The sequence below is a fragment of the Salmo trutta genome, chromosome 4 (assembly GCF_901001165.1).
Source record: "Salmo trutta chromosome 4, fSalTru1.1, whole genome shotgun sequence".
Classification (NCBI taxonomy): Eukaryota; Metazoa; Chordata; class Actinopteri; order Salmoniformes; family Salmonidae; genus Salmo; species Salmo trutta.
The window spans coordinates 22,966,471-22,991,677 of NC_042960.1; the positions used below are offsets into that span (position 1 = coordinate 22,966,471).

A 25,207-nucleotide genomic window follows, 5' to 3' on the forward strand; every position below is an offset into this window, starting at 1 on the left:
TAAGTGGGAGAACTTGCACAATTGGTGGCTGACGAAATACTTTTTTGCCCCACTGTATGTCGTTAGTTCACATTCTTCGTGTTTGTAAACAATGGAATAATGAAACCTTGGAGGGGATTCAACCCATAGAACGTTGTTGACAATGTACCTTTTAAAGCCAATGTTAACGCATACGTGGAGATCGCATCCAAGGTAAACATGGCAGATTTCGGCTCAATTGGAAATGATCTGAATATGTCAAGTGCTCCATAACGCAGCTTCGGATTGATTTCCGTCCCTTATATTTTGGATTATGGTGAAGACAGACAGTTGTGCTAAACTCATGAGGCATTTATAAGTTATATTATATCAATGTGTAAAATATCAAGAATTGAAATGACCATTGAACAGCTTCTCAAATCCTAGGCTTTAGCTTTAAAACCAAAATGCACTGAAAGCAGACAGGTAAAACCGGTGTATTTGGGGCTTATGTATCAGACATGTGTTCCCAACCTGTAGTAAAGCGATTCCTATGAAGATCCCTGCCACCACTGTCAGGTTGTCTTGAAGCCACTTCTCAAACTGAGGCACACAGCCTTTGATGTAGATAAAGGTCATCTGCTCCGAGTCCTAACACAGCAGAGACGACACAAAACAAAACAATGACCTTTAATGCTAACATTTTTATCTTACAGTCCATAATTTAATTGGTATTTACTCTGTTATCAAGTGTAGCTCAGTTGGTTAGAGCATGACGCTACCACCACATATACTAAAAACAGTTACTATACTAGAAGTCGTTTTGGATAACAGCGTCTGCTAAATGGCATAGCTACTTTAAAGTATTGTTATATTATTATGTGAATTGTACATTAGGTTAATCATGCTTCAGTAGCCTAGATGTTAAATGTCAGTTTTTGTTAGCCACCTTATTAGTCACCTCAAGTGTTTTCGCGGGCACTATGGGGTGAAGTTTCTCCTACATGTAGATATAGATCTAGGATCAGATTCCCCTCCAACAATCCTAAATGCAAAACTGACCAAAGATCAGCGTGTAGGGGCAACTTCACCCTGACTTGCATGCCATATACAGTGACACATTTCTCAACATTTGTTGTTTTGAATTGTGAATAAGGATGAGTGAGAAAGTTACAGATGAAAAAATATGCGTCTGTAACTTTCTCACTCATCATTATTCACGATTCATTAAGGATTATCCGTAATCATGGTAACATCCACATTAATGTAGAAGTGTAAAGAAACATATTATATTCTTATTAACAATAAAAGGGACTCCAAATATAACCAAATACATTATTGACCATTAATTTCTATTGGGCACAAAAGGATCTGAAACACAACCAAAACAAACAGCAAAATCATCCAACAAGTGTTTAGACCACAAGCTTGATGTAATCATTGCGTGCTAGGAATAGGAGACCAAATATTTAACTTTTGATTACTTTAAACTCCTTTAAGCACAATTAGGGCTGTGGCGGTCATGAAATTGTGTTAGCCGGTGATTGTCAAGCTAATAACTGCCGGTCTCATGGTAATTGACCGATAATTAACACATTTAACATCTACTGGCATCCATGCATAGCCTACAAGCCACTGATGCAGACCTTAGGAACATCTACACTTTAAAAAGTCTAATAAATCCATGTACTATAGCTTACACCATCACAATAAATCCATTATTTATTTTATACCAGTCTAAAGAAACATAATATGAAGAAAATGTAGTGTGTTTCAGAATAAAAGAATAGCATACTCTGAGTTGTCCTTATGTTAGGCCCTGATCTGGCTATGCTATATGGCTGTGGGCTACACTAGTTCATTTAGCAGACATGATTTGCTATTTCCGAGGCATTATTTTAGATTATTTTATATAGTATGAAGAACACAATTGAACATAGCTGAATAAAATAGAAAGGATATTTTCTCCAAATTATTTGGGGGAGTGCGCACATGTGGCTATTCTGTGTTGAGAGGTTAATAAAGAAACAGGTACTCCAATATGCTTAATTTAGAGTTATTTATGTAACTTTAGTTGTGAAACAAACATATGTTTTGATTTTTAAAACATTCTAAGGCTGCATAATACGACTCTAATGATGATTTGAAAGGCATGAGCTCTGCTTTGTTTTTTGCACAGGCTGTACACACTTCATCAGTCTCTCAAAATTTGACAAGCACTGGATAATGCATCACATTTCATGGCGGCATACTTTTTGTGTGGCCATAATGCCTCCTAAAAAAATCCATGCCTTTTGCGACCAGTAGCTGTTGTGGCCTTGGGCTGAATATAATAAATATAATTCCCTTCTCCCAGCTGGGCGCTCCGAAGAACCTCTCACTCCCTGTCACCTGATCGGGTCTTTCTCACAGGCTATAAGTGAAGACAGACACATCGGGGACGCAACTGTCCTTATCTAACTCTGAAGCACAAATTGAAGATATTGGAAGAACTGTCCACATTTACTTTTGTCAATCAACAAGAGAAGTAGGCCTAACGAACAGCAACCGCACAATCTACTATCCCCCATAGAACAAAAGTTTACCTATTCTGTGCGGGAAATAAATATTCCCAGCATAGTGTGGGACAGTTGTGGGATGCGATAGATCCCAAATGAATACAACCACTAGCATAAAAAAAAAAACGTTTTAAGTAATGACGCAACAGATCAGAACGTTTAACTTAAAATGTTGCTAAACTATTAGGCTATTTCTTCACATTATAAGCTCAGCAATGCACCATGGCATTAGGCTATATGCGCAAATGTTCCATTAGCAGGAAAACACCATCCTCAAAAGTGACTGCAAATGCGATTATGCATGTAATGCTTTTATTATAAATGTGTATTTTAATGGTTAAAATTATATTGAAACTCAAACTTGATACTCACTCGCTGCATATGTATGCCAGTTAGGCTCTACACCTGTTGTAAATCAGATTAATGTGCTTAACTTTAAGAAGTTATTTGGCCACTTGAGTTGTGATACAAACGTTGGGCTATATGTTTAGATTTCTTTATATACTAAGGCTGCATGATGCGACCCTAATAATGATTTGAAAAAATGCCTCGAATTTCCCGGCAGCAAATATATCATTCACAAGTGATAGCCTAATATTGTCAACAATCAGACTATTCTTGATTTAATCTTGTCTTTACATATACTAAATAATATATGTGTGAATTTTTATTTATTTAGAATGGACCATTATCATGCACCTGTCTCAAAGCAGGGGCAGGAGAGAAAAAAATACGTCATCTATGCACTTAAATAGCGAATGGAGGATGCTATTCCCATTGTTAATCTTCATGCTGTTGTAGAGAAGCAATGTGCTTAATATTAGAAAAGTTGAGAAATAAATATAGTAGGCATAGCTTATAGAAAGCTGATGGGATCCTCCTCTTTTTAATAGAGGCCATCACTCTGTTTTCTCACGCAATTGCATAGCCTATAGAAATGTTGCACAACATGAGCTCATGGGCTCTCGTGAAGTGTTTGATTAGATATTCGCTAACATTTGCATTGATGTAGGAGTGATTAGAGGGACAATAGAGTGTTGAGTACCAGGCAATTAGCAAGTTTGGTAGGCTACTAATGACCATCAACAGCATCAGAGCTTGAAGAAGCCTAAGTACCGTGACTAAACGGTCACGTGGAATTTGACTGCCATCATGACTCATGACCGCTGGTGTGGCGGTAATACGGTCACCGTAACAGCCCTAGTCACAATACTTTTTGGTCCCCCTAAAATGGGGGGACTATGTACAAATCGTGCTGCAATTTTTAAACGGTTTCCCCGATATGAATAAAAATACCCTCAAATTAAGCTGACAATCTGCCCTTTAACCAAAAATGTTTGTATCATTTCAAATCCAAAGTGCTGGAGTACAGAGCCAAAACAACAAAACATTTGTCACTGTCCCAATACTTTTGGAGCTTACTGTATCTCACCAAATGGCCATTCCATGAACATCCTGCAGTTCCCAGTGTCCTTTTGTTGAAATACCTTCCCGTCCCTGAATCTTATCAAAACAGACTCCAAATGTATGCTTTTCACAGTTTGAGGGTAATGTTTGGAAAATAAATACACCCCTTCCTTACATTACTCTCTCTCCCATGGTGCTTGGCCAAAAGCACATTTCTCTACCATGAGTAATTCCAGGCAACCCATAGTACTGAGGGAACCAGCTGTTGTAAAATGGGGGCTGGGAGAGTGGTGATGGACTGTGAGACCAGTGTTGTGACTTAGACTTGGGTGGAGTGCAGTAAGAATTACCTCATCTAGCTCAACCAACCTGCCAATGGCTAATGGGAAACAGTTTTCTACAATTCCTATTTCGCAATTCCACTGTTTTATTTTGAGGGCTGCCTTTTGATGAAACAACCTATCCCCATGGTGTGGAAAAAGCTCCCAGAGCTTGCTTCCAAGTGAACAGACTGCCGTAATGTTGGATTCTGGGCTGTTTGTATCAAGTGTCTCGGAGTAGGTCTCTGAAGAACGTTTTCCCCTCTACTACTCAGGCATTGCACCAGCCTCACTGTGTCGGCTCAACACTAATAACAGCAACTTTCGAATTAGAATATAGGTGCAGACTCTTGGATTAAGTACTTCACAGCATTTCCAGGGATCTCAAATTAGTTACTGTTGGGAAATACCATATTTTCTGCAATAATAACGATTCAACTCACCGCTTTAGCTCGAATGTCGTAGCCACACTGGGTGTTAATGACATCCTCCTACAATATAAAAGAGAGGATATTTATAAACGGTATATTCACAGCATTCGCCTAATTGACTCAAAACCAAACCTGCGACAAGTTTGCAAACAGTAGATAGTAGGGGGTGTAGGGGCTGCTAAAACTGGGGTTGTTAATGAGCTTGATATAGGCATATATATTGACCTGTATAGTAAGCCAAACCATTAGTTCTTTTTAAAATATCATGGATAATGTCAAGGAATTAGATTTTGCACGTGCTTGTAGGCAATGAAATGTAATTTGAAGCTACATGCCATCTGGTCTTGTTGCATGCTAAAAAAAAGAGATTTCATCATAAACATCTTCAAATAAGGTTCAGCTAGGGTTATGTAGCCTATTTGTGTGCCGTTTGGCTGTAGTATGAGTGAGTTCTGTGCGGCACAGGCTAGTTGTGTCCCTCCTTGTTTGTGTTGTATGAGTATGATTTATGGTGACGTGAAGTTAGCCACTGTGAGACGTTAGCCCCTTAAAAAGGGACATGAGCTAAGACAGGACATTCTGTTCGGCAGCCTCTGAGAAGACTAAACACTGCGATCTGAATGCTGTAATCTAGCCAGTGCGTTTGACAGAGAGAGTCTACAACATGGCTTCTGACTAGGCAGAGAGAAACAACTAGGACGGTATTGAGCTTTAACCTACTGACTCTGCTAAGTGTGTTCGCAGGCCACTTTACTATTTCAAGTGTATTGGTATGAACTAATACAATACGCTGGTGGCTGGACATTAGAATGGGGCATTTTATAACTGAAGTACTGACTGATCAACTCCAATAAAAGCTGTCTGTACTTCAGAAGATAGTGGGTATAGTTCAGTGAAGTGAGAGAACACGTACTGCAGGGTCTTTGGTGCAGCATGAAAAGGGGACTCCGCACTTCTCGCGACTTGGGTTGGAATCAGTGCAGTTGAAGTAGATGTTCAAGTTCCAGTCGTCTGCCCCAAAGGCTCCACAACACTCCCACTGGAAAGGCCAAAGAGACAGAACAACATCCTGTTTAGACATCAACAACGTCTTATGCTGAGCTTAGACAACGGACGCAAAAACCGTCATACCAGTCGGACAAGAAAGAGAGTGACGGCAAAAGCAAGCTAGCACAATGGTATGAGTTGCTATGGTGATTTCAGTAAACAAACTTTGCAAATCAACATCAGGTAGAAAACAAAGCTATGGCACACACCAAAATATGAAATATTTGAACTCTGGCGGCAAGTGCAGTCTACTGCGGCGGCTAATGACATTCACCTCCAGCCTCAACAGCCTTTACCGTCATGCTCTCATTGAAAACAATGACATCTGGTTTGCCATCAACCTCGTACCATATAAACGCAGCATTACTGAGAGGTAAACATTGCATTCAGTAACACACATAATTGAATTGCTACTAGCATCACAGTGGGTGTCGCCCTTACATTACTTTCCATTAACCTAGGTAGTTGTCAATCCACATACAGTTTTATGTGCATTTGGTTATTTAGCTAGCTAGGTAATGCTAGCCAGAAGCTTCTGAAAATAACTAGATCAATAACCCATACATGCTGTTAAAAACTGTGAGAGTTGATTCACAACATGTTCATTTGTATTTTGTGTCTTTTTTATTTGTATTTTTACCCATCTACCATTAGGTGGTCTCTTTGCAAGGCATTGGAAATCCTCCCTGGTCTTTGTGGTTGAATCTGTGTTTGAAATTCACTGCTCGACTGAGGGACCTTACAGATGTATGTGACTTGTTCAGCATATTTTTACTCCTGAACTTATTTAGGTTTGCCATTGAATACTTACTGACTAAAGACATTTCAGCTTTACATTTTTTATTAATTTGTACAAATGTATAAAAACATAATTCCACTTTGACATTTAGGGGTATTGTGTGAAGTCCAGTGACACAAAATCTCAATTGAATTAAGGTTAAGGAGTGTGAATACTTTTTGAAGGCACTGTAGTTTTTTTCTAGATTTTACTCTTAAAATCACACTTTAAATATTATTATTATTATTTTTTTTTAAGACCACCACAATGCTTAAACCATATCAGGAGACCATTTTTGATGTCAGTGAAAAATATACAAAATAGATTTTCTTCAACTGAACACGGGCAACAGACCATGTGGCTAGTGGTGTTTCTGTCAAAGGCCTACAGTACAATGTAAGGAGCTGTTGGTGGACTTCAGGAAAAGGATGGCCGAACAGGCCCCCATTAACATCGACGGGGCTGAAGTGGAGCAGGTCGAGAGTGTCAAGTTCCTTGGTGTCCACATCATCAACGAACTATCATGGGCCAAACACACCAAGACAGTTGTGAAGAGGGCAGGGGACTGAAAAGATTTGGCATGGGTCCCCAGATCCTCAAAAAGTTCTACAGCTGCACCATCGAGAGCATCCTGACCGGTTGCATCATCGCCTGGTATGGCAACTGCTCGGCATCTGACTGTAAGGCGCTACAGAGGGTGGTACGTATGGCCCAGTATATCACTGGGGGCAAACTTCCTCAAATCCAGGACCTATATACTAGGCGGTGTCAGAGGAAGGCCCAAAAAATTATCGAAAGACTCCAGTCAACCAAATCATAAACTTTTCTCTCTGCTACCGCACGGCAAGCGGTACCGGAGCACCAAGTCCAGGACCAAAAGGCTCCTTAACAGCTTCTACCCCCAAACCATCAGACTGCTGAACAATTAATCAAATGGCCACCTGGACTATTTACATTGCCTGCCCCCCCCCCCCACTTTGTTTTTACACTGCTGCTACTCGCTGTTTATTATCTCCGCATAGTCACTTTACAAATTACCTCAACTAACCTGTACCCCCGCACATTGACTCAGTACTTGTACCCCCTGTATATAGCCTCATTATTGTTATGTCATTTTCTTGTATTACTTTTTGACTTTATTATATTTTTGACTTTAGCTTTATTTAGTAAATGTTTTCTTACCTCTATTTCTTGAGCTGCATTGTTGGTAAAGGGTTTGTAAGTAAGCATTTCACAATAAGGTACATGTTGTATTTGGTGCGTGTGACAAATACAATTTGATTTGATTTGAATGTAGGCCTACAGTCAGCGGCGGCTCACCCATTAGGGCATTAGTGGCCGTGCCCCACTTGTGATTGGTCCACAAAAAAGAAAAAACCTTGTGATAAAGTTACACTATTTTTATAAAAAAATATATATATAATTCATGGATTGTGTTTTAAATGCCCAAAGTGTGGTAAATGTTCAAAACAAGCTGTTGAGCTACTCTGTAGCTCAACAGTTGAGCTACTCAGCTGTTGAGCTACTCAGTGACTGCCAGCAGTAGCAGCTTCGCCTCTGTGGGCGCATAGGCCATGCGAACATTGCTTGGATTGTTTTGCCAGCTATTTGCTATGAGGGGGAACTACCCCTCATAATTACAAAGCACTGGGTGTATCACAAAGCATGATCAATTTAATTAGCCAGCTACAGTAATTTTGAGAAACATTGAGAAATATTTGTATGTTTTTTTGTCAAATTAACCAGTTATCTACCTTTAAAAATCAGCTAGCTAGCACCCATGCCAATTTCAAGTCTTTCTAGATTAATATGAAAGTTAACTGGCTAGCTAATCATGCTTTGTGACATTATGTTAGCTATCTATCCCCAGTTACATAATGTGTTTTCACTTATTGCATCTGCATGCTTGTTGCGTTCTCCCTGGTGCACTTGTTTGTTCGTGAGCTGGCTGCTAAATAGCATAATCTAATCTGTTCAAAACAGCGTCAGCATGTGCAGCAGTGGTCATTCGGTTTTTGACATGCAAAAGCGAAATAGGTGTATTTATACTGTTGTTCAAATGCACAGATTGCTTCATACAGTATATTTTCTAAGAAACTAACGGTAGTTAAAAACTTGGCATCATGTTTCTGTCATGCTCCTTTGATGACAACTCCAACCACCTCGCGTCACGGACATTCAGCCAATCAGCGGCCACCGCTGCCCACACTTTGCTTTAACAAATGCCCTCCCGATTGATACAAATCATGATATCATTCTGCCTACTTGGGCAGTGAACATTTAATTGGGAAGGTTTATTCGGGTCTGAATTGCGCATCGCAAAGATTCAACCAAGACTTCGGACCAAACTTTTGTTGCCTTAGTTAACTTTTACTGACAGATATCATAAGTTGAAAGGACATAAAGCCATTTTTTCATTAAATAATTGTTAAAATTCAAACAAATTTTGCTATTTCATTTTTAAGACCCCTTGAAGTAACAACATTTTTTTTTTATTAACATTTGTATTTGGCCTTACTGCTATTAGCCCATACAAACTGTAACAATGTGCGGTGAGAGTCGGGAAGTAAGTTCAGGGAGTGAGTATTTTAATAAATAAAAACACAACATAATACAAAATAAGAAACACGGACAATGCACAGACATGACACAGAAACAGAAACAATAACACCTGTGGAAGGAACCAAAGGGAGTTACATATATAGGGAAGGTAATCAGGGAAGTGATGGAGTCCAGGTGAGTAATGACTTGCAGGTGCGCGGAACGATGGTGACAGGTGTGCACCATTAACTTGGGTCAAACCTATCGGGTAGCCTTCCACAAGCTTCCCACAATAAGTTGGGTGAATTTTGGCTCATTCCTCCTGACAGAGCTGGTGTAATTGAGTCAGGTTTGTAGGCCTCCTTGCTCGCACACGACTTTTCAGTTCTGGCCACAAATTTTCTATGGGATTGAGGTCAGGGCTTTGTGATGGCCACTCCAAAACCTTGACTTTGTTCCTTAAGCCATTTTGCCACAACTTTGGAAGTATGATTGGGGTCATTGCCCATTTGGAAGACCCATTTATGACCAAGCTTTAACTTCCTGACTGATGTCAGAGATGTTGCTTCAATATATCCACATCATTTTCCTCCCTCATGATGCCATCTATTTTGTGAAGTGCACCAGTCCCTCCTGCAGCAAAGCACCCCCACAAGATGATGCTGCCACCCCCGTGCTTCACGGTTGGGAAGGTGTTCTTCGGCTTGCAAGCCTCCCCCTTTTTCCTCCAAACATAACGATGGCCATTATGGCCAAACAGTTCTATTTTTGTTTCATCATACCAGAGGACATTTCTCCAAAAAGTACTATCTTTGTCCCCATGTGCAGTTGCAAATCGTAGTCTGGCTTTTTTATGCCGGTTTTGGAGCAGTGGCTTCTTCCTTGCTGAGCGGCCTTTCAGGTTATGTCGATATTGGACTCGTTTTACTGTGGATATAAATACTTTTGTACCTGTTTCCTCCAGCATCTTCACACGGTCCTTTGCTGTTGTTCTGGGATTGATTTCTACTTTTTTCACCAAAGTACGTTCATCTCTAGGAGACAGAATGCGTCTCCTTCCTGAGCAGTATGACGGCTGCGTGGTCCCATGGTGTTTATACTTGCGTACTCTTGTTTGTACAGATAAACGTGGTAGTCCAGATGAACGTGGTAGTCTTCCCTGTGGCTCAGTTGGTAGAGCATGGTGTTTGCAACGCCAGCATGGTGTGTGCAACGCCAGGGTTGTGGGTTCGATTCCCATGGGGGGCCAGTACAAAGAAATATAAAATTAAAATGTATGCATTCACTACTGTAAGTCGCTCAGGATAAGAGCGTCTGCTAAATGACTAAAATGTAAATGTACCTTCAGACGTTTGGAAATTGCTCCCAAGGATGAACCAGACTTGTGGAAGTCTGCAATTTGTTTCTGAGGTCTTAGCTGATTTCTTCTGATTTTCCCATGATGTCAAGCAAAGAGGCACTGAGTGTGAAGGTAGGCCTTGAAATAAATCCACAGGTACACCTCCAATTGACTCAAATGATGTCAATTAGCCTATCAGAAGCTTCTAAAGCCTTGACATAATTTTCTGGAATTTTCCAAGCTGTTTAAAGGCACAGTCAACTTAGTGTATGTAAACTTCTGACCCACTGGAATTGTGATACAGTGAATTATAAGTGAAATAATCTTTCTGTAAACAATTGTTGGAAAAATTATTTGTGTCATGCAGAAAGTAGATGTCCTCACCGACTTGCCAAAACTATAGTTTGTTAATAAGAAATTTGTGGAGTGGTTGAAAAACGAGTTTTATTGACTCCAACCTAAGTGTATGTAAACTTCCGACTTCAACTGTATGAAAATGTGATTACATTTTTTTATACATTTGCTAAAATATATTAAAAAATTGTTTTTTATTTGTCATTATGGGTTAGTGTGTAGATTGATGAGAGAATTATTTTTATTTTTTTATCCATTTTAGAATAAGGCTGTAACGTGACAAAATGTGGAAAAGTAAAGGGTTCTGAACACTTTCCAAAGGCACTGTACCTGCGTATAGCCCACAATACACCACTGGGTGCACCAGTAAATTATTAATCTTATCACACAGAAAGACAGTTGTGAAAAAAATAACTGCTCTTACATATTCTTGGGTGAAATCTATGAGATTCTGTAGGTCAATGTCATCCCGGTACGCCCGGATGTTGTTGTTGATGAAGAAGTTGAGCTGGTCCTTTATCCAGTCCTTGAAGACGAAGGCCAAGACTCCAGCTGTCAGCTCCAGGAAGAAGATGATCCCCAGGAACACAGAGAACTGGAACAGAGTGACATTGGACAACATTTAATATGGGATACCCAGCAAGAAAAATTGGTTCAAATCACTTAATGATCAGGTTGTATACTGGTTGCGATAGGACCTTTTGTAAATGTATTTTTATTATTTTCAATTTCTTTTAAATTGTGTCCCATCTCCCCTCTTCGGAGGACAAAAATAACTTTTAGTTTTTTTTGTTACATGTACATTCTACACACGTTTTACATAAATGGCACTTTTTTCACAGTAGTTACATAGCAAGAATATAGTTATTTGATATATATACATTTTATCTGGATAGATAATACTTAAACACATTCCGTATACATTATATATATATATATATATATATATATATATATCGTGTTTTCTAGAGGTCGGCCGATTAATCGGAATGGCCGATTAATTAGGGCCGATTTCAAGTTTTCATAACAATCGGAAATCGGTATTTTTGGACGCCGATTTGGCCGATTTAAAAAAAACTTTTTTTTTTTTTCTTAGACCTTTATTTAACTAGGCAAGTCAGTTAAGTACACATTCTCATTTTCAATGACGGCCTAGGAACGGTGGGTTAACTGCCTTGTTCAGGGGCAGAACGACAGATTTTTACCTTGTCAGCTCAGGGATTCAATCTTGCAACCTTACGGTTAACTAGTCCAACGCTCTAACCACCTGCTTTACATTGCACTCCACGAGGTTACGCGAATGCAGTAAGAAGCTAAGGTAAGTTGCTAGCTAGCATTAAACTGATCTTATAAAAAACAATCAGTCAATCATAATCACTAGTTAACTACACATGGTTGATGATATTACTAGTTTATCTAGCCTGTCCTGCGTTGCATATAATCGCTTAGGTACACGTTGCTCCAACCATAAACATCAATGCCTTTCTTAAAATCGTTGCGAACTGTGAAGACTATTTCTTCCTAACAAAGACAGCCGACTTTGCCAAACGGGGATGATTTAACAAAAGTGCATTTGCGAAAAAAGCACAATCGTTGCACGACTGTACCTAACCATAAACATCAATGCCTTTCTTAAAATCAATACACAGAAGTATATATTTTTAAACCTGCATATTTAGCTAAATGAAATCCAGGTTAGCAGGCAATATTAACCAGGTGAAATTGTGTCATTTTGCGTTCATTGCACACAGTCAGGGTATATTTCAACACTTTGGGTAATTTGTCAGAATTTTACATAATTATGACATAACACTGAAGGTTGTGCAATGTAACAGGAATAACGTTATGTTTTTGAGATGATAGTTTCCGGATTCGACCATATTAATGACCTAAGGCTCGTGTTTCTGTGTGTTATTATGTTATAATTAAGTCTATGATTTGATAGAGCAGTCTGACTGAGCGGTGGTAGGCAGCAGCAGGCTCATAAGCATTCATTCAAAATAGCACTTTTGTGCGTCTTGCCAGCAGCCCTTCGCAATGCATTGCACTGTTTATGACCTCAAGCCTATCAACTCCCAAGATGAGGCTGGTGTAACCGATGTGCAATGGCTAGCTAGTTAGCCGGGTGCACGCTAATAGCATTTCAAACGTCACTCGCTCTGAGACTTGGAGTAGTTTTTTCCCTTCCTGTACATGGGTAACGCTGCCTAAGAACATCCAATAGTCAAAGGTATATGAAATACAAATCGTATAGAGAGAAATAGTCCTATAATTCCTATAATAACTACAACCTAAAACATCTTACCTGGGAATATTGAAGACTCATGTTAAAAGGAACCACCAGCTTTCATATGTTCTCATGTTCTGAGCAAGGAACTTAAACGTTAGCTTTTTTACATGGCACATATTGCACTTTTACTTTCTTCTCCAACACTTTGTTTTTGCATTATTTAAATCAAATTGAACATGTTTCCTTATTTATTTGAGGCAAAATTTATTTTATTGATGTATTATATTAAGTTAAAATAAGTGTTCATTCAGTATTGTTGTAATTGTCATTATTACAAATAAATAAATAAAATAAAAAAATCGTCCGATTAATCGGTATCGGCTCTTTTGGCCCTCCAATAATCGGTATCGGAGTTGAAAAATCATAATCGGTCGACCTCTAGTGTTTTCAGTCATAACTATTATAGAATGAGCTTTTAAACCCACCCCTCAGCTACTCTCAGTCCATCCCACCTATTTCTGTAAACCACACTCTTATGATTTCCATGTGCCATATATTTTTCAACTGTGCTGTGATGTTTCACATAAATTCTGAACCTTTCAAATCACTTAGTATCTACAGATTGTAAATTAAAGATTAATATTTATAATACAAGTATTATTATATTGTTGACTGATTGCCTATGGCTTTCCAAATCTCCCAACAGTGCTAAGCGTCATAAAAGCAACCTGAAAAACATGTCCTTTACCTGGTTGTTATCTGACCAGATTACAAAAAATATGATGTCTTTCCCTGACTTGTGTCATGACGTGCCCTGGGGGGAGGATCATAGCAAGACCAGAAGCCCATACCACGCGGAGCATTGGCTACACGGCTGGAAATGGTTCAACTCTGAGACTATCGATCACTACAGAATAAGTGAGAAATTCTAGACAAACGAATTACTAGTCTGCAGCTAGAAATGACGTAAACCTAGAACGAGAATACCGACAACCGCAGAACAACATCTATTCTAACATTCCCGAATGGTACTCTAAAGTATCTATACTAACCACCTACGACTTTGATCTTCGGGGAAACGCAACCAGAGACTTTTCTATTGACGCTCTCCAGCAGATGGACCTGGCGACCACAAAGAGAGACAGCAAGACATACACTCGTAAATATGTAAATTGCTATTTATTTTCGAATGAGCGGTCGTTCATGTAAAGTATTAGCAATTTCTATGAGTGTAGTTATCCATTCTGTTCTCCCGCTCTTTCTCAATCCCCACCCCTTTTCTTTTGTCTACCAAGCCGTCATATCGGCTTAGCTCACTAGGGACTTTTCCATTATGTTATCAATGCATTGTGTTAGTAACCAATATCTACTGTTTGTTTGTTATGTATTTCTGTGATTAACTAAGTTAGTTAGTAAATAAATAAGCTAATTTGTATATCGCTGATTCATAATTTATGCTAGAGTTCATGAAGATAACCAATAATTTTACAACGTTTGGAATGAGACTAACGAAAGGTAAAGATTTATAATCATTAATAGAAGACTGTACTCGATAAGATATGAAAATATCTGAAGAGTCAATTCAGGAAATACTCTATAAAAACAATTATGTGGTGCCCCGACTTCCTAGTTAATTAAAGTTTACATGATTAGTTTAATTGTGTAATAATAATTACACCTAGAGAATTGATTTGATTAAATAACTGTCTTCCCATTTAATGATATTCCAGACACGACACTTGGTTATGACATCATGAAAAAAATGATGTGATCTCTACAGCAAACCAGTTTCATGCCAGGACATGAAGTCATTATGTTTTTGCATTCCAACTTTTCCCCACTGGATAGAAGCATATCACAGTATATGAAACATGAACAAATGCTACATATTTGTAGATAAAGCAACTGAACTTAAAAAAACAGCTAATCAACACCGCCAACCAAATATATTATGCAAACACATTAGTAATCACTGTTGTTGTTTTCAAGCTTTCTACTATCAGCTACCCCTTCCATCACCCAGTTCAAGAGAACCCGGGGGTGTAACCAAGCCATCAGAGAGAGAATGAATCTATTCTGTACCTCTCAATTCATTGCTAATCCATTCAACATTGCATTGACATTTTCTAAGATGTTGCCTTGATTTATAAGACTCTTAATATAAAGCTTTTTGTCATAAACCTAAACCTCCCTTTCATCTACACTCCTGGAAAAAAAGGATTCCGAAAGGGTTCTTCGGCTGTCCCCATAGGATAAAGCTTTTTGGTTTCAGATAGAAGCCTTTTGAGTTCCATGTAAAACCCTCTGTGGAAAGGGTTCTACATGGAACCCAAAAGGGTTCTACCTAGAACCAAAAAGGTTCTTCAAAGGGTTCTCCTTTGGGGACAGCCGAAAGAACCCTTTAAGGTTCTAGTTAGCACCTTTTTTTCTAAGAGTGTACCATATTTATATCAAAGGCCCACCAATCCCCAGAGGGGGAAAAAATTCTAGTTGTTAAACTGGTTTTCTGTTTGAGAAGTCATCATATAACCAGATTACAAACAAATGGTCTCTGTTACCCAAGGTCTCTTTCATGATGACATCAAGAAGTCATGGGAAAGATTTTGGTTGATATCTGTTCAACCATATTACGACCTGATAAAGACATCCTCTTTTCTGGTTGTTAAAAAGATGTTAACAAAACGTCCTTATACAAACTGACCTAACCATGACTTCATAAAAGACATCACAATGTAATAAAATACATCATTAAAGACATAATTGCGAGCAATAATTCACCAATCCAAACAAAACAAAAACACACACTTGCGCCGTAAGGCTGTGTGCTCTGGTTTAGTACACACATTGTAGTGGACCTACAGTTGAAGTCAGAAGTTTACATACACCCAAGCCAAATACATTTAAACTCAGTTTTTCACAATTCCTGACCTTTAATCCCAGTAAAAATTCCCTGTTTTAGGTCAGTTAGGATCACCACTTTATTTTAAGAATGTGAAATGTCAGAATAATAGTAGAGAAAATGATTTATTTCAGCTTTTATTTCTTTCATCACATTCCCAGTGGGTCAGAAGTTTACATACACTCAATTAGTATTTGGTAGCATTGCCTTTAAATTGTTTAACTTGGGTCACACCTATCAGGTAGCCTTCCACAAGCTTCCCACAATAAGTTGGGTGAGTTTTTTGGCCCATTCCTCCTGACAGAGCTGGTGTAACTGAGTCAGGTTTGTAGGCCTCCTTGCTCGCACACACTTTTTCAGTTCTGCTCACACATTTTCTATGGGATTGAGGTCAGGGCTTTGTGATGGCTACTCCAATACCTTGACTTTGTTGTCCTTAAGCCATGTTGCAGCAACTTTGGAAGTATGCTTGGGGTCATTGTCCATTTGGAAGACCCGATGTCTTGAGATGTTGCCTCAAATGATGCCATCTATTTTGTGAAGTGCACCAGTCCCTCCTGCAGCAAAGCACCCCCACAACATGATGCTGCCACCCCTGTGCTTCACGGTTGGAAAGGTGTTCTTCGGCTTGCAAGCATCCCCCTTTTTCCTCCAAACATAACGATTATTATGGCCAAAACGTTATATTTTTGTTTCATCAGACCAGAGGACATTTCTCCAAAAAGGTACGATCTTTGTCCCCATGTGCAGTTGCAAACCATACTCTGGCTTTTTTATGGCGGTATTGGAGCAGTGATTATTTCCTTGCTGAGCGGCCGTTAAGGTTATGTCGATATAGGACTCGTTTTAATGTGGATATAGATACTTTTGTACCGGTTTCCTCCAGCATCTTCACAAGGTCCTTTGCTGTTGTTCTGGGATTGATTTGCACTTTTTGCACCAAGGCACGTTCATCTCTAGGAGACAGAACGCGTCTCCTTCCTGAGCAGTATGACGGCTGCGTGGTCCCATGGTGTTTATACTTGCGTACTCTTGTTTGTACAGATGAACGTGGTACCTTCAGGCATTTGGAAATTGCTCCCGAGGATGAACCAGACTTGTGGAGGTCTGCAATTTTTTCTGAGGTCTTAGCTGATTTCTTTTGATTTTCCCATGATGTCAAGCAAAGAGGCACTGAGTGTGAAGGTAGGCCTTGAAATAAATCCACAGGTACACCTCCAATTAACTCAAATGATGTCAATTAGCCTATCAGAAGCTTCTAAAGCCATGACATAATTTTCTGGAATTTTCCAAGCTGTTTAAAGGCACAGTCAACTTAGTGTATGTAAACTTCTAACCCACTGGAATTGTGATACAGTGAATTATAAGTGAAATAATCTTTCTGTAAACAATTGTTGGAAAAATTACTTGTGTCATGCACAAAGTAGATGTCCTAACCGACTTGCCAAAACTATAGTTTGTTAACAAGAAATTTGTGGAGTGGGTGAAAAATGAGTTTTAATGACTCCAACCTAAGTGTATGTAAACTTCCGACTTCAACTGTATAATTGCTTGGTAGGGTAGGGTTAAGTATTGACAGGGGGAGGAAAAATACTTCCAATGTTATGTCATATCAATGTAAAATATAATGGTCTCGAATAAAAAGGAGAACATACAAACTTGAGAAGGAAAGAGTTCTCCCTCAGTGCTCCGATGCAGCCGGCAAAGCCAAGGATAAACATAACTCCTCCCACCACCAGGAAGAGCCAGACGGGGTCAAAGCCCCCCAGGTCTGTGATGGACGAGATGTTGGAGAGCACACCCTAGAGAGAGAGAGAGAGAGAGAGACAGAGAAATCACTAGATATAATTGACTCATGAAGAGTCAGTTAGTCATGTTATTTATTCATAGTCAATCATGTCAACTGTTTTATAGAGTTTGAAACATGGAGCTTGAGCAATGGAGACCTTATTGGACATACAAAAATGATTCCACTCTAGGACTTTCATGACAAAGACACGAGCATTTCAGGCTCCCGAGTGGCACAGCGGTCTAAGGCACTGCATCTCAGTGCAAGAGGCGTCACTACAGTCCCTAGTTCAAATCCAGGCTGAATCACATCCGGCCGTGACTGGGAGTCCCATAAGGCGGCGCACAATTGGCCCAGCGTCATCTGGGTTTGGTCGGGGGAGGCCGTCATTGTAAATAGGAATTTGTTCTTAACTGGCTTGCCTAGTTAAATAAATAAAAAAACATATACATGCATGCACGCACACATCCACACCAGGATATGTACTACACGCCGCCTTCATGACAGCTTGGAAATATGAGCCAAAAGAGGAGAAAGCACAATGAAAAAATGGGTATCCCTAATAAATACAAATGAACCTGTGAATGTGTCCAATCCATTCAGGAGCCATTGTGAAGTCATGCTTCCCACTGGAAAACTCCAGTGTTTCCACTTTTCTTTTACAGAAATGATCTCATGCAGGGCAGATGGATGTGGAACACTCTTTAACATGGGTCAGTCTCGTTATAGATTTATAAACCTGTGATCTATTACCATGACATATGATACATCTTTATTGGTAGAACAGAAATAATAAATAACACTAGGATCTCTTCTGTAACACTTAAAGCCTGCAAGCATAATGCTTTATAACTTCTTATAAGCATGTATATGAGCCTTTATAATGTGTTATAAACAGGCTTATAATGTTGTAAGTTAATGTATGAACATTTCAACTGACTCAAATTGGCTGGTATTTAGTCTGGATCATTATTAAATAATTATAAGACATTATGCTCAAAAAGTCTTACAATGCATTATAACTGCATCATAATGCACTATACCTGCAGACACTTGCAATGTGTTTCGAATTCTTTGAGCAGTCAGCTAGCAGATCATTAGTTATCTAGAGGATACAGGACACCCAGGGATCTCAGCTGGACTCACCTTCTCGCTCCATGCCCAAAGCCCTATGCCAAGGAACGCCACTCCAAGTAACTGTGAACCATGAGAGAGCGAGAGAGAGAGAGAGAGAGAGAGAGAGAGATCAGTATTGTAGATATGACTTATTAATATAAAACTAGAGACATCCTCTCTGGCTTATCGACTGAGTTGTGGTTGAGGAAAGTTATTTCACCATTAATCAACCATCAAGTCATGAAAAATGTACACAGATATGCTGTACTGAATATTGTTGGGGTTAACATCAACCAATTATATGTAGGAGGATTCCTCAAATTTTTGGGCCAGGAATTTAGAACTGCCATAACTCTATGGAGTTGGACAAATATGCAAAATTGTATAACCCTGAAATAATGTAAGCAAAAATACTACAGCACAGTAGCCTCCTGCATTTCCATCAATACATACTACCAATACCCGTAAAATCTATTGATGAGGGAGAAACTGTACAGGCATTTCATTAACTGGGTTATCATCTTGTGCTAAAGCACATGGACTGAACCACTGTTTATGTTGTCTGACACAATAGTCGTCACAGTATCCAGGACAAACCCTGAAACGTACATGGCACTAGTGTCGGAGGCTTTCTAGGGCCTCCTACACTAGGATCAATCTTTAAGCAATTTGAAAGCATAATAAAGGAAGCACAAGTTTTCTGCAGAGATCCAGTTTGCTCTTGCAGTGCTTTGATTTAAGAACAGGTAATCTGTGTGCCATGTATCTTAAATTATAACATTGTAAGTATGACATGGCCCTCAAACCTAAGCCGTACACTTGCCTGTAGCTCTTCCCTGCCCTCAAGATGGTAAAATAAATAACTGCAATAAAATTATATAAGACACTTTTTTGATATGACGATGACTACAAGAGTTGGGAAAACAGCACAAACAGATGTTAGACCAGGCTAGATTAGGCCTTGACTAGTTCTGGACTAAAGAGCACTCTATGGGCCAGTTTCCATGATACAGATTAAGCCTAGTGCTGGACTAAAAACCATGCTCAAATTAAGATTGTCCATTGAAAATTATTATTAGTCCAAGAGGCTTATGTTCAGGAAACTGGCTCAGAATCTCCAAATAGAAAGCGCTTTTTAGTCCAGGACTAGGCTTAATTGTGTCCAGTGAACCTGCCTATAGGTTTTATATCAATGGATCTACATCCTTACAACAGAAGTCATATATACGTGAATTAATATAGTGCACATCCATCCGTGACAATTAGATTTGCCTCACTGTGTATTAGAGTGCTGTAGTGTACATTTAACCTGAAGTTCACTTCATCTGTCAAGTTATGCTGTACAAGATGTGAGGATCTACCGTATATGAAAATAAATAATTAGCCCAAAATTATTATTATTATTTTTGTTGTTTTAGAAGACAAGGATTCCATCAGTAGTCTACTGAATCTATAATTTAACCTATCAATCAGCATGGGAACATCTTACAATGGCAACAAATTGTAGGCTACGGGAAGCACTGTGTCAACAGATATCACAGACTATACCAGGGTATACTGTACGACTCAAACAATCAATCTGATGTATAATGGTTCACTTCAGAAGACATAGTCGAAACACGTTGCATGCACCATATCTGCATTTGTTTTCTGGTCTTTTTGGAGTGTATTGATGGCGAAAATGATATAATGTGTTACAACTTCAATACATTTGTATGTACAAGGATACCCTATCTATTTTGGATATAGATGTAATTCATGCCCCCTTATCCTTTAGTGCCACTCGACCTGTCACTTCAGTGAAGGCAATTTGCAATCATGAATTTAGGGGTCCCACTTTAAATTGTCCCTTAGGATAGATTCGAATAGAATAGATATATAGATATGCATTTCATAAGAAACAGAAATGTGTATACTGTATATCTCAACCTGGCCCCATATACTGTGCTGTATCTACACTGTATATACACACGTTGAGAGGTGCAGTGTCAGCCATGGAGCAGTTCTTCTGGATGGAGAGCAGTTTAAGTGTAAATGCCTTGCTCAGATACACAAATGCAGTTGATGGTACCTGCCAGTACTTTCCAGTTTACACCTGGCCCGAGGCTTGAAACAGCAACCTTCCAGCTACTGGTCCAACTCGGCAGGCACAATGAAATTATTGTAGAGATAAATATTAATATGATAATACAATATTGTTACAGTAGACTACTTAGGCTACAACTTGAGTAATTACATGTTAACATTACATTTGTAAACTCAACAAAATCCTTGACATTGTGCATGTCGCAAACATGTACGTGGAACAAGTAAACCTACCCAGACTTCAGTTACACTGTAGCGTACCTACACTCATCTGCCAGTTTATTAGGTATACCCATCTAGTACCGGGTCGGACCCCCTTTGCCTCCAGATCAGCCTGAATTCTTCGGGGCATGGATTCTACAAGTCGGAAACGTTCCACAGGGATGTTGGTCCATGCTGGACAGTAGTACACCACCGCCACCAGCCTGTACCATTGACACTAGGCAGGATGGGTCCATGGACTCAGGCTGCTTAGGCCAAATCCCGACTCTGCCATCAGCATGACGCAACAGGAAACATGATTCATAGGACCAGGCAATGTTTTTCCACTCCTCAATTGTTGGTGATTGCGTGCCCACTGGAGCGCTTCTTCTTGTTTTTAACTGATTGGAATGGAACCCAGTGTGGTCATCTGCTGCAATTGCCCATCTATGACAAGGATCGAAGAGTTGTGCGTTCCGAGATGCAGTTCTGCACACCACTGCACCATTATTTGTCTGTTTGTGGCCCGGCTGTTAGCTTGGACAATCCTTGCAATCCTCCTTCGACCACTCTCATCAACATGCTGTTTTCGCCCACAAGACTGCCGCTGACTGGATGTTTTTTATTTGTCGCATCATTCTCGGTAAACCCTAGACACTGTCGTGTGCGAAAACTCCAGGAGGATGGCTGTTTCTGAGATACTGGGTCCGGCGTGCCTGTCAATGACATACCACGCTCAAAGTTGCTTTTTCTGCCCAGTCTAACGTTCAATCCAACAGTAACTGAATGCCTCGATGCCCGTCTGCCTGCTTTATATAGCAAACCACAGCCACTTGATTCACTGTCTGTAGGAGCAATCAATTTTCATGAACGGGGTGGTGTACCTAATAAACTGACCGATCAGTGTATATCTTCTCTAGGCTATTATTACATATAGGCCCCTATGCAGTATGGCTATAGGGTTCAATGGAGAATGCCATTCATTTTCACAGATTTGGAGGCAAGGCCTCAGTTCATGCATTCTACAGCCTATTGGCAATTGATATATGCATGGCCAGAAGGAAACACTGTATCCTTATCCTTGTTCTGAACACCTCCAAAACAAAGTTCATGTGGTTTGGTAAGAAGAATGCCCATCTTCCCACAGGTGCTATTACTACCTCTGAGGGTTTAGAGCTTGAAGTAGTCACCTCATACAAGTACTTGGGAGTATGGCTAGTTGGTACACTGTCCTTCTCTCTGCACATATCAAAGCTGCATAAATCTAGACTCTATCGTAATTACTCCTCTTTCACCCCAGCTGCCAAACTAACCCTGATTTAGGTGACCATCCTACCCATGCTAGATTACGGAGACATAATTTTTAGAACGGTAGGTAAAGGTGCTCTTGAGAGGCTAGATGTTCTTTACCATTCGGCCATCAGATTTGCCACCAATGCTCCTTATAGGACACATTACTGCACTCTATACTCCTCTGTAAACTGGTCATCTCCATATACCCGTCGCAAGACCCACTGGTTGATGCTTATTTACAAAACCCTCTTAGGCCTCACTCCCCCCTATCTGAGATATCTACTGCAGCCCTCATCCTCCACATACAACACCCATTCTGCCAGTCACATTCTGTTAAAGGTCCCCAAAGCACACACATCCCTGGGTCGCTCCTCTTTTCAGTTCGCTGCAGCTGGCAACTGGAACGAGCTGCAATAAACACTCAAACTGGATAGTTTTATCTCAATCTCGTCTTTCAAAGACTCAATCTTAGACACTCTTACTGACAGTTGTGGCTGCTTTGTTGGATGTATTGTTGTCTGTACCTTCTTGCCCTTTGTGCTGTTGTCTGTGCCCAATAATATTTGTACCATGTTTTGTGCTGCTACCATGTTGTTGTATGTTGTGTTTCTACCATGCTGTGTTGTCATGTGTTGCTGCCTTGCTATGTTGTTGTCTTAGGTCTATCTTGTTGTGATGTGTGTTTAGTCCTATATTTATATTGTATTTATTTTTTATTCCAGACCCCATCACCGCAGGAAGCCTTTTGCCTTTTGGTAGGCAGTCATTGTAAATAAGAATTTGTTCTTAACTGACTTGCCTAGTTAAATAAAGATTAAATATCAGATAAAGTAGATATTTTTCTCAATAGTCTGCAAGTTGACATAATCGTCATGCACAGTGATGCCAAGATGTTACAAAATAGAAACAATAGAGGGAGCATGTTATCAGATGTAAGCTGCTATAGCTTGCATTTCATTTAAGGGGTGCCATGAGCAGTAGGCCTACAAATTTAATGAGAAAAAAAAAGACATTATGACGTAATCACACATGGATACTTAGAATTACAACGAGCAGCAAGAGGAAACCTGCTTATCTATGTCCGGACCCCGTGTTTATCTAAATAAACCATAATTCTACTATTTCAGTTCAACATTGCCGCATTCACCACCGATTCGGCTATTATTGGTGTCCCGTATGTTGGTCTCCTCATAAAGCACCTATTCAATGTTAATAACGGATTTCAATGTTAATAACAGATTTCAATTCGTTGAATTATCTTATTTATTGCATCCGTTGACGTAAGACTTAAAAAACATTAACGATACAAATGCCTTTCCCATTTCCCCCCATATGTGAAACGCAGGCCAAGGTTGAAAAGCATTTCAATATGATGTAGGCTAGTCTATAAAGCCATGACAGACACTGAAAACGTCATATAGCAGATTTACTTACCCAAAATATTATATTGAATCCAAATATGAAATATTTGATACAGCAACTGACTTCATGAGCCTTGAAATACTTTCCGGACATCATTTGGCTCGCATTTACAAATGTCGCCCACCAGAATAGGGCTAAATCACATCCAATCTGGTTTGGGTTCGACAGATCGTTTCGGAAACCCGCAGTTAACGGTTCAACCAGTAGAAATGTTCCGACAAATGTTCAGCGTGTAATAACGTTCAACATCTTGCTTCCTCTTTGAAATGCGTAGGGTCACAAACTATCTGCTTTAAAACAAATATCGAATGTCGTATGCTATATATATTTTTTTTTCACCCTACAGTATATGAGCCCAACCAGATTAAAACCGTTCGTCTGTCTGGTCCATGATCTAGACATGGCTGTTATTTGATGGACGTGTCTGCCTACCAATGAGAGCATTCCTGTCATGAGTATATATGCCATGTTCAAAACAACTGGGAACTCGGAACATGGAACTTGGAACATGAAATTTGGAAATCTACGACTTCCGACTTCAGTGCGTACAAAACAACTGGGAAACATCGTTTTGAACGGTCATCCAACTCTGAATTCCTTTTTCTAGAGCTCCGATTTTCCGACCTGAAGTTCACTGACGTCATGATTTGACCTCATATTTATCCGAGTTCCCAGTTGTTTTGAACGCGGCAATAGACCTTTAACAAAGATGTTTACAACTAACCCAAGATAGACCACAGCCTGTAGTTTCCAACGGGAACAAATGAGTCATAGTTGGCAGAACACTTAGGAGGCGCGCAGAGCCAAGCACGAGCTAGCGAGATCATATTGGCGCGTTCTAGCATGTATTTGCATATTTCCGTAAGATAACGCAAAAACTCGATTCGCCCTAGCACTCCTTCTGAACGTTTTGTTTATTTATTTATAAAAAAATGTTTGCCAACGGGTAAAGTCTACAAATCTTAGTCCACTCTGTTCGTAACAGATTCAAGTTTTGGGAACAGAAAACTGTGTTGAGATCAAATGTTTAATCGATGAGAACATTTGCAGAATGTTGGCCAAAATCCATCTCGTTCTATCTTCTCTCACTGCCGGCCACTGGGCTTCTTCTCACCATCATATTTGAGTGAGTGGAAACGCCAAGCGGATGCTTCACATTTATACATCCGGTGAAATATCATCATTGTTCTATCTGTGCATATACCCTGGTTTTAATGTCCATGCCTGTACCACAGCGTAGCAGTTTGTTTTGACTTGCAAAGGCGGTAGGTTGCCTAATGGTTAGAGGGTTGGGCCTGTAACTGAAAGGTTGCTAGATCGAATCCCCGAGCTGACAAGGTAAAAATCTGTCATTCTGCCCCTGAACAAGGCAGTTAACCCACTGTTCCCAGGCTGTCTTTGTAAGTAAGAATTTGTTCTTAACTGACATGCCTAGTAAA

General features: G+C 39.7%; 1 protein-coding gene across 1 annotated transcript in view; it reads right to left on the bottom strand.

Annotated features, from left to right (window-relative positions):
• Nucleotides 1-24,211, bottom strand: part of LOC115192080 (tetraspanin-5) — a 28,028-nt gene extending 3,817 nt beyond the window's left edge. The window contains exons 1-7 of the mRNA XM_029750198.1: nt 23,781-24,211; nt 18,798-18,848; nt 17,518-17,664; nt 11,158-11,328; nt 5,588-5,713; nt 4,687-4,734; nt 493-609 (exon numbers count right to left, since the gene is read on the bottom strand). Of these exons, the coding sequence (XP_029606058.1) occupies nt 493-609; nt 4,687-4,734; nt 5,588-5,713; nt 11,158-11,328; nt 17,518-17,664; nt 18,798-18,848; nt 23,781-23,864 (744 nt within the window). The 5' untranslated portion in view covers nt 23,865-24,211. The remainder of the gene's footprint in view (nt 1-492; nt 610-4,686; nt 4,735-5,587; nt 5,714-11,157; nt 11,329-17,517; nt 17,665-18,797; nt 18,849-23,780) is intronic.
• Nucleotides 24,212-25,207: the final 996 nt, after the last annotated feature.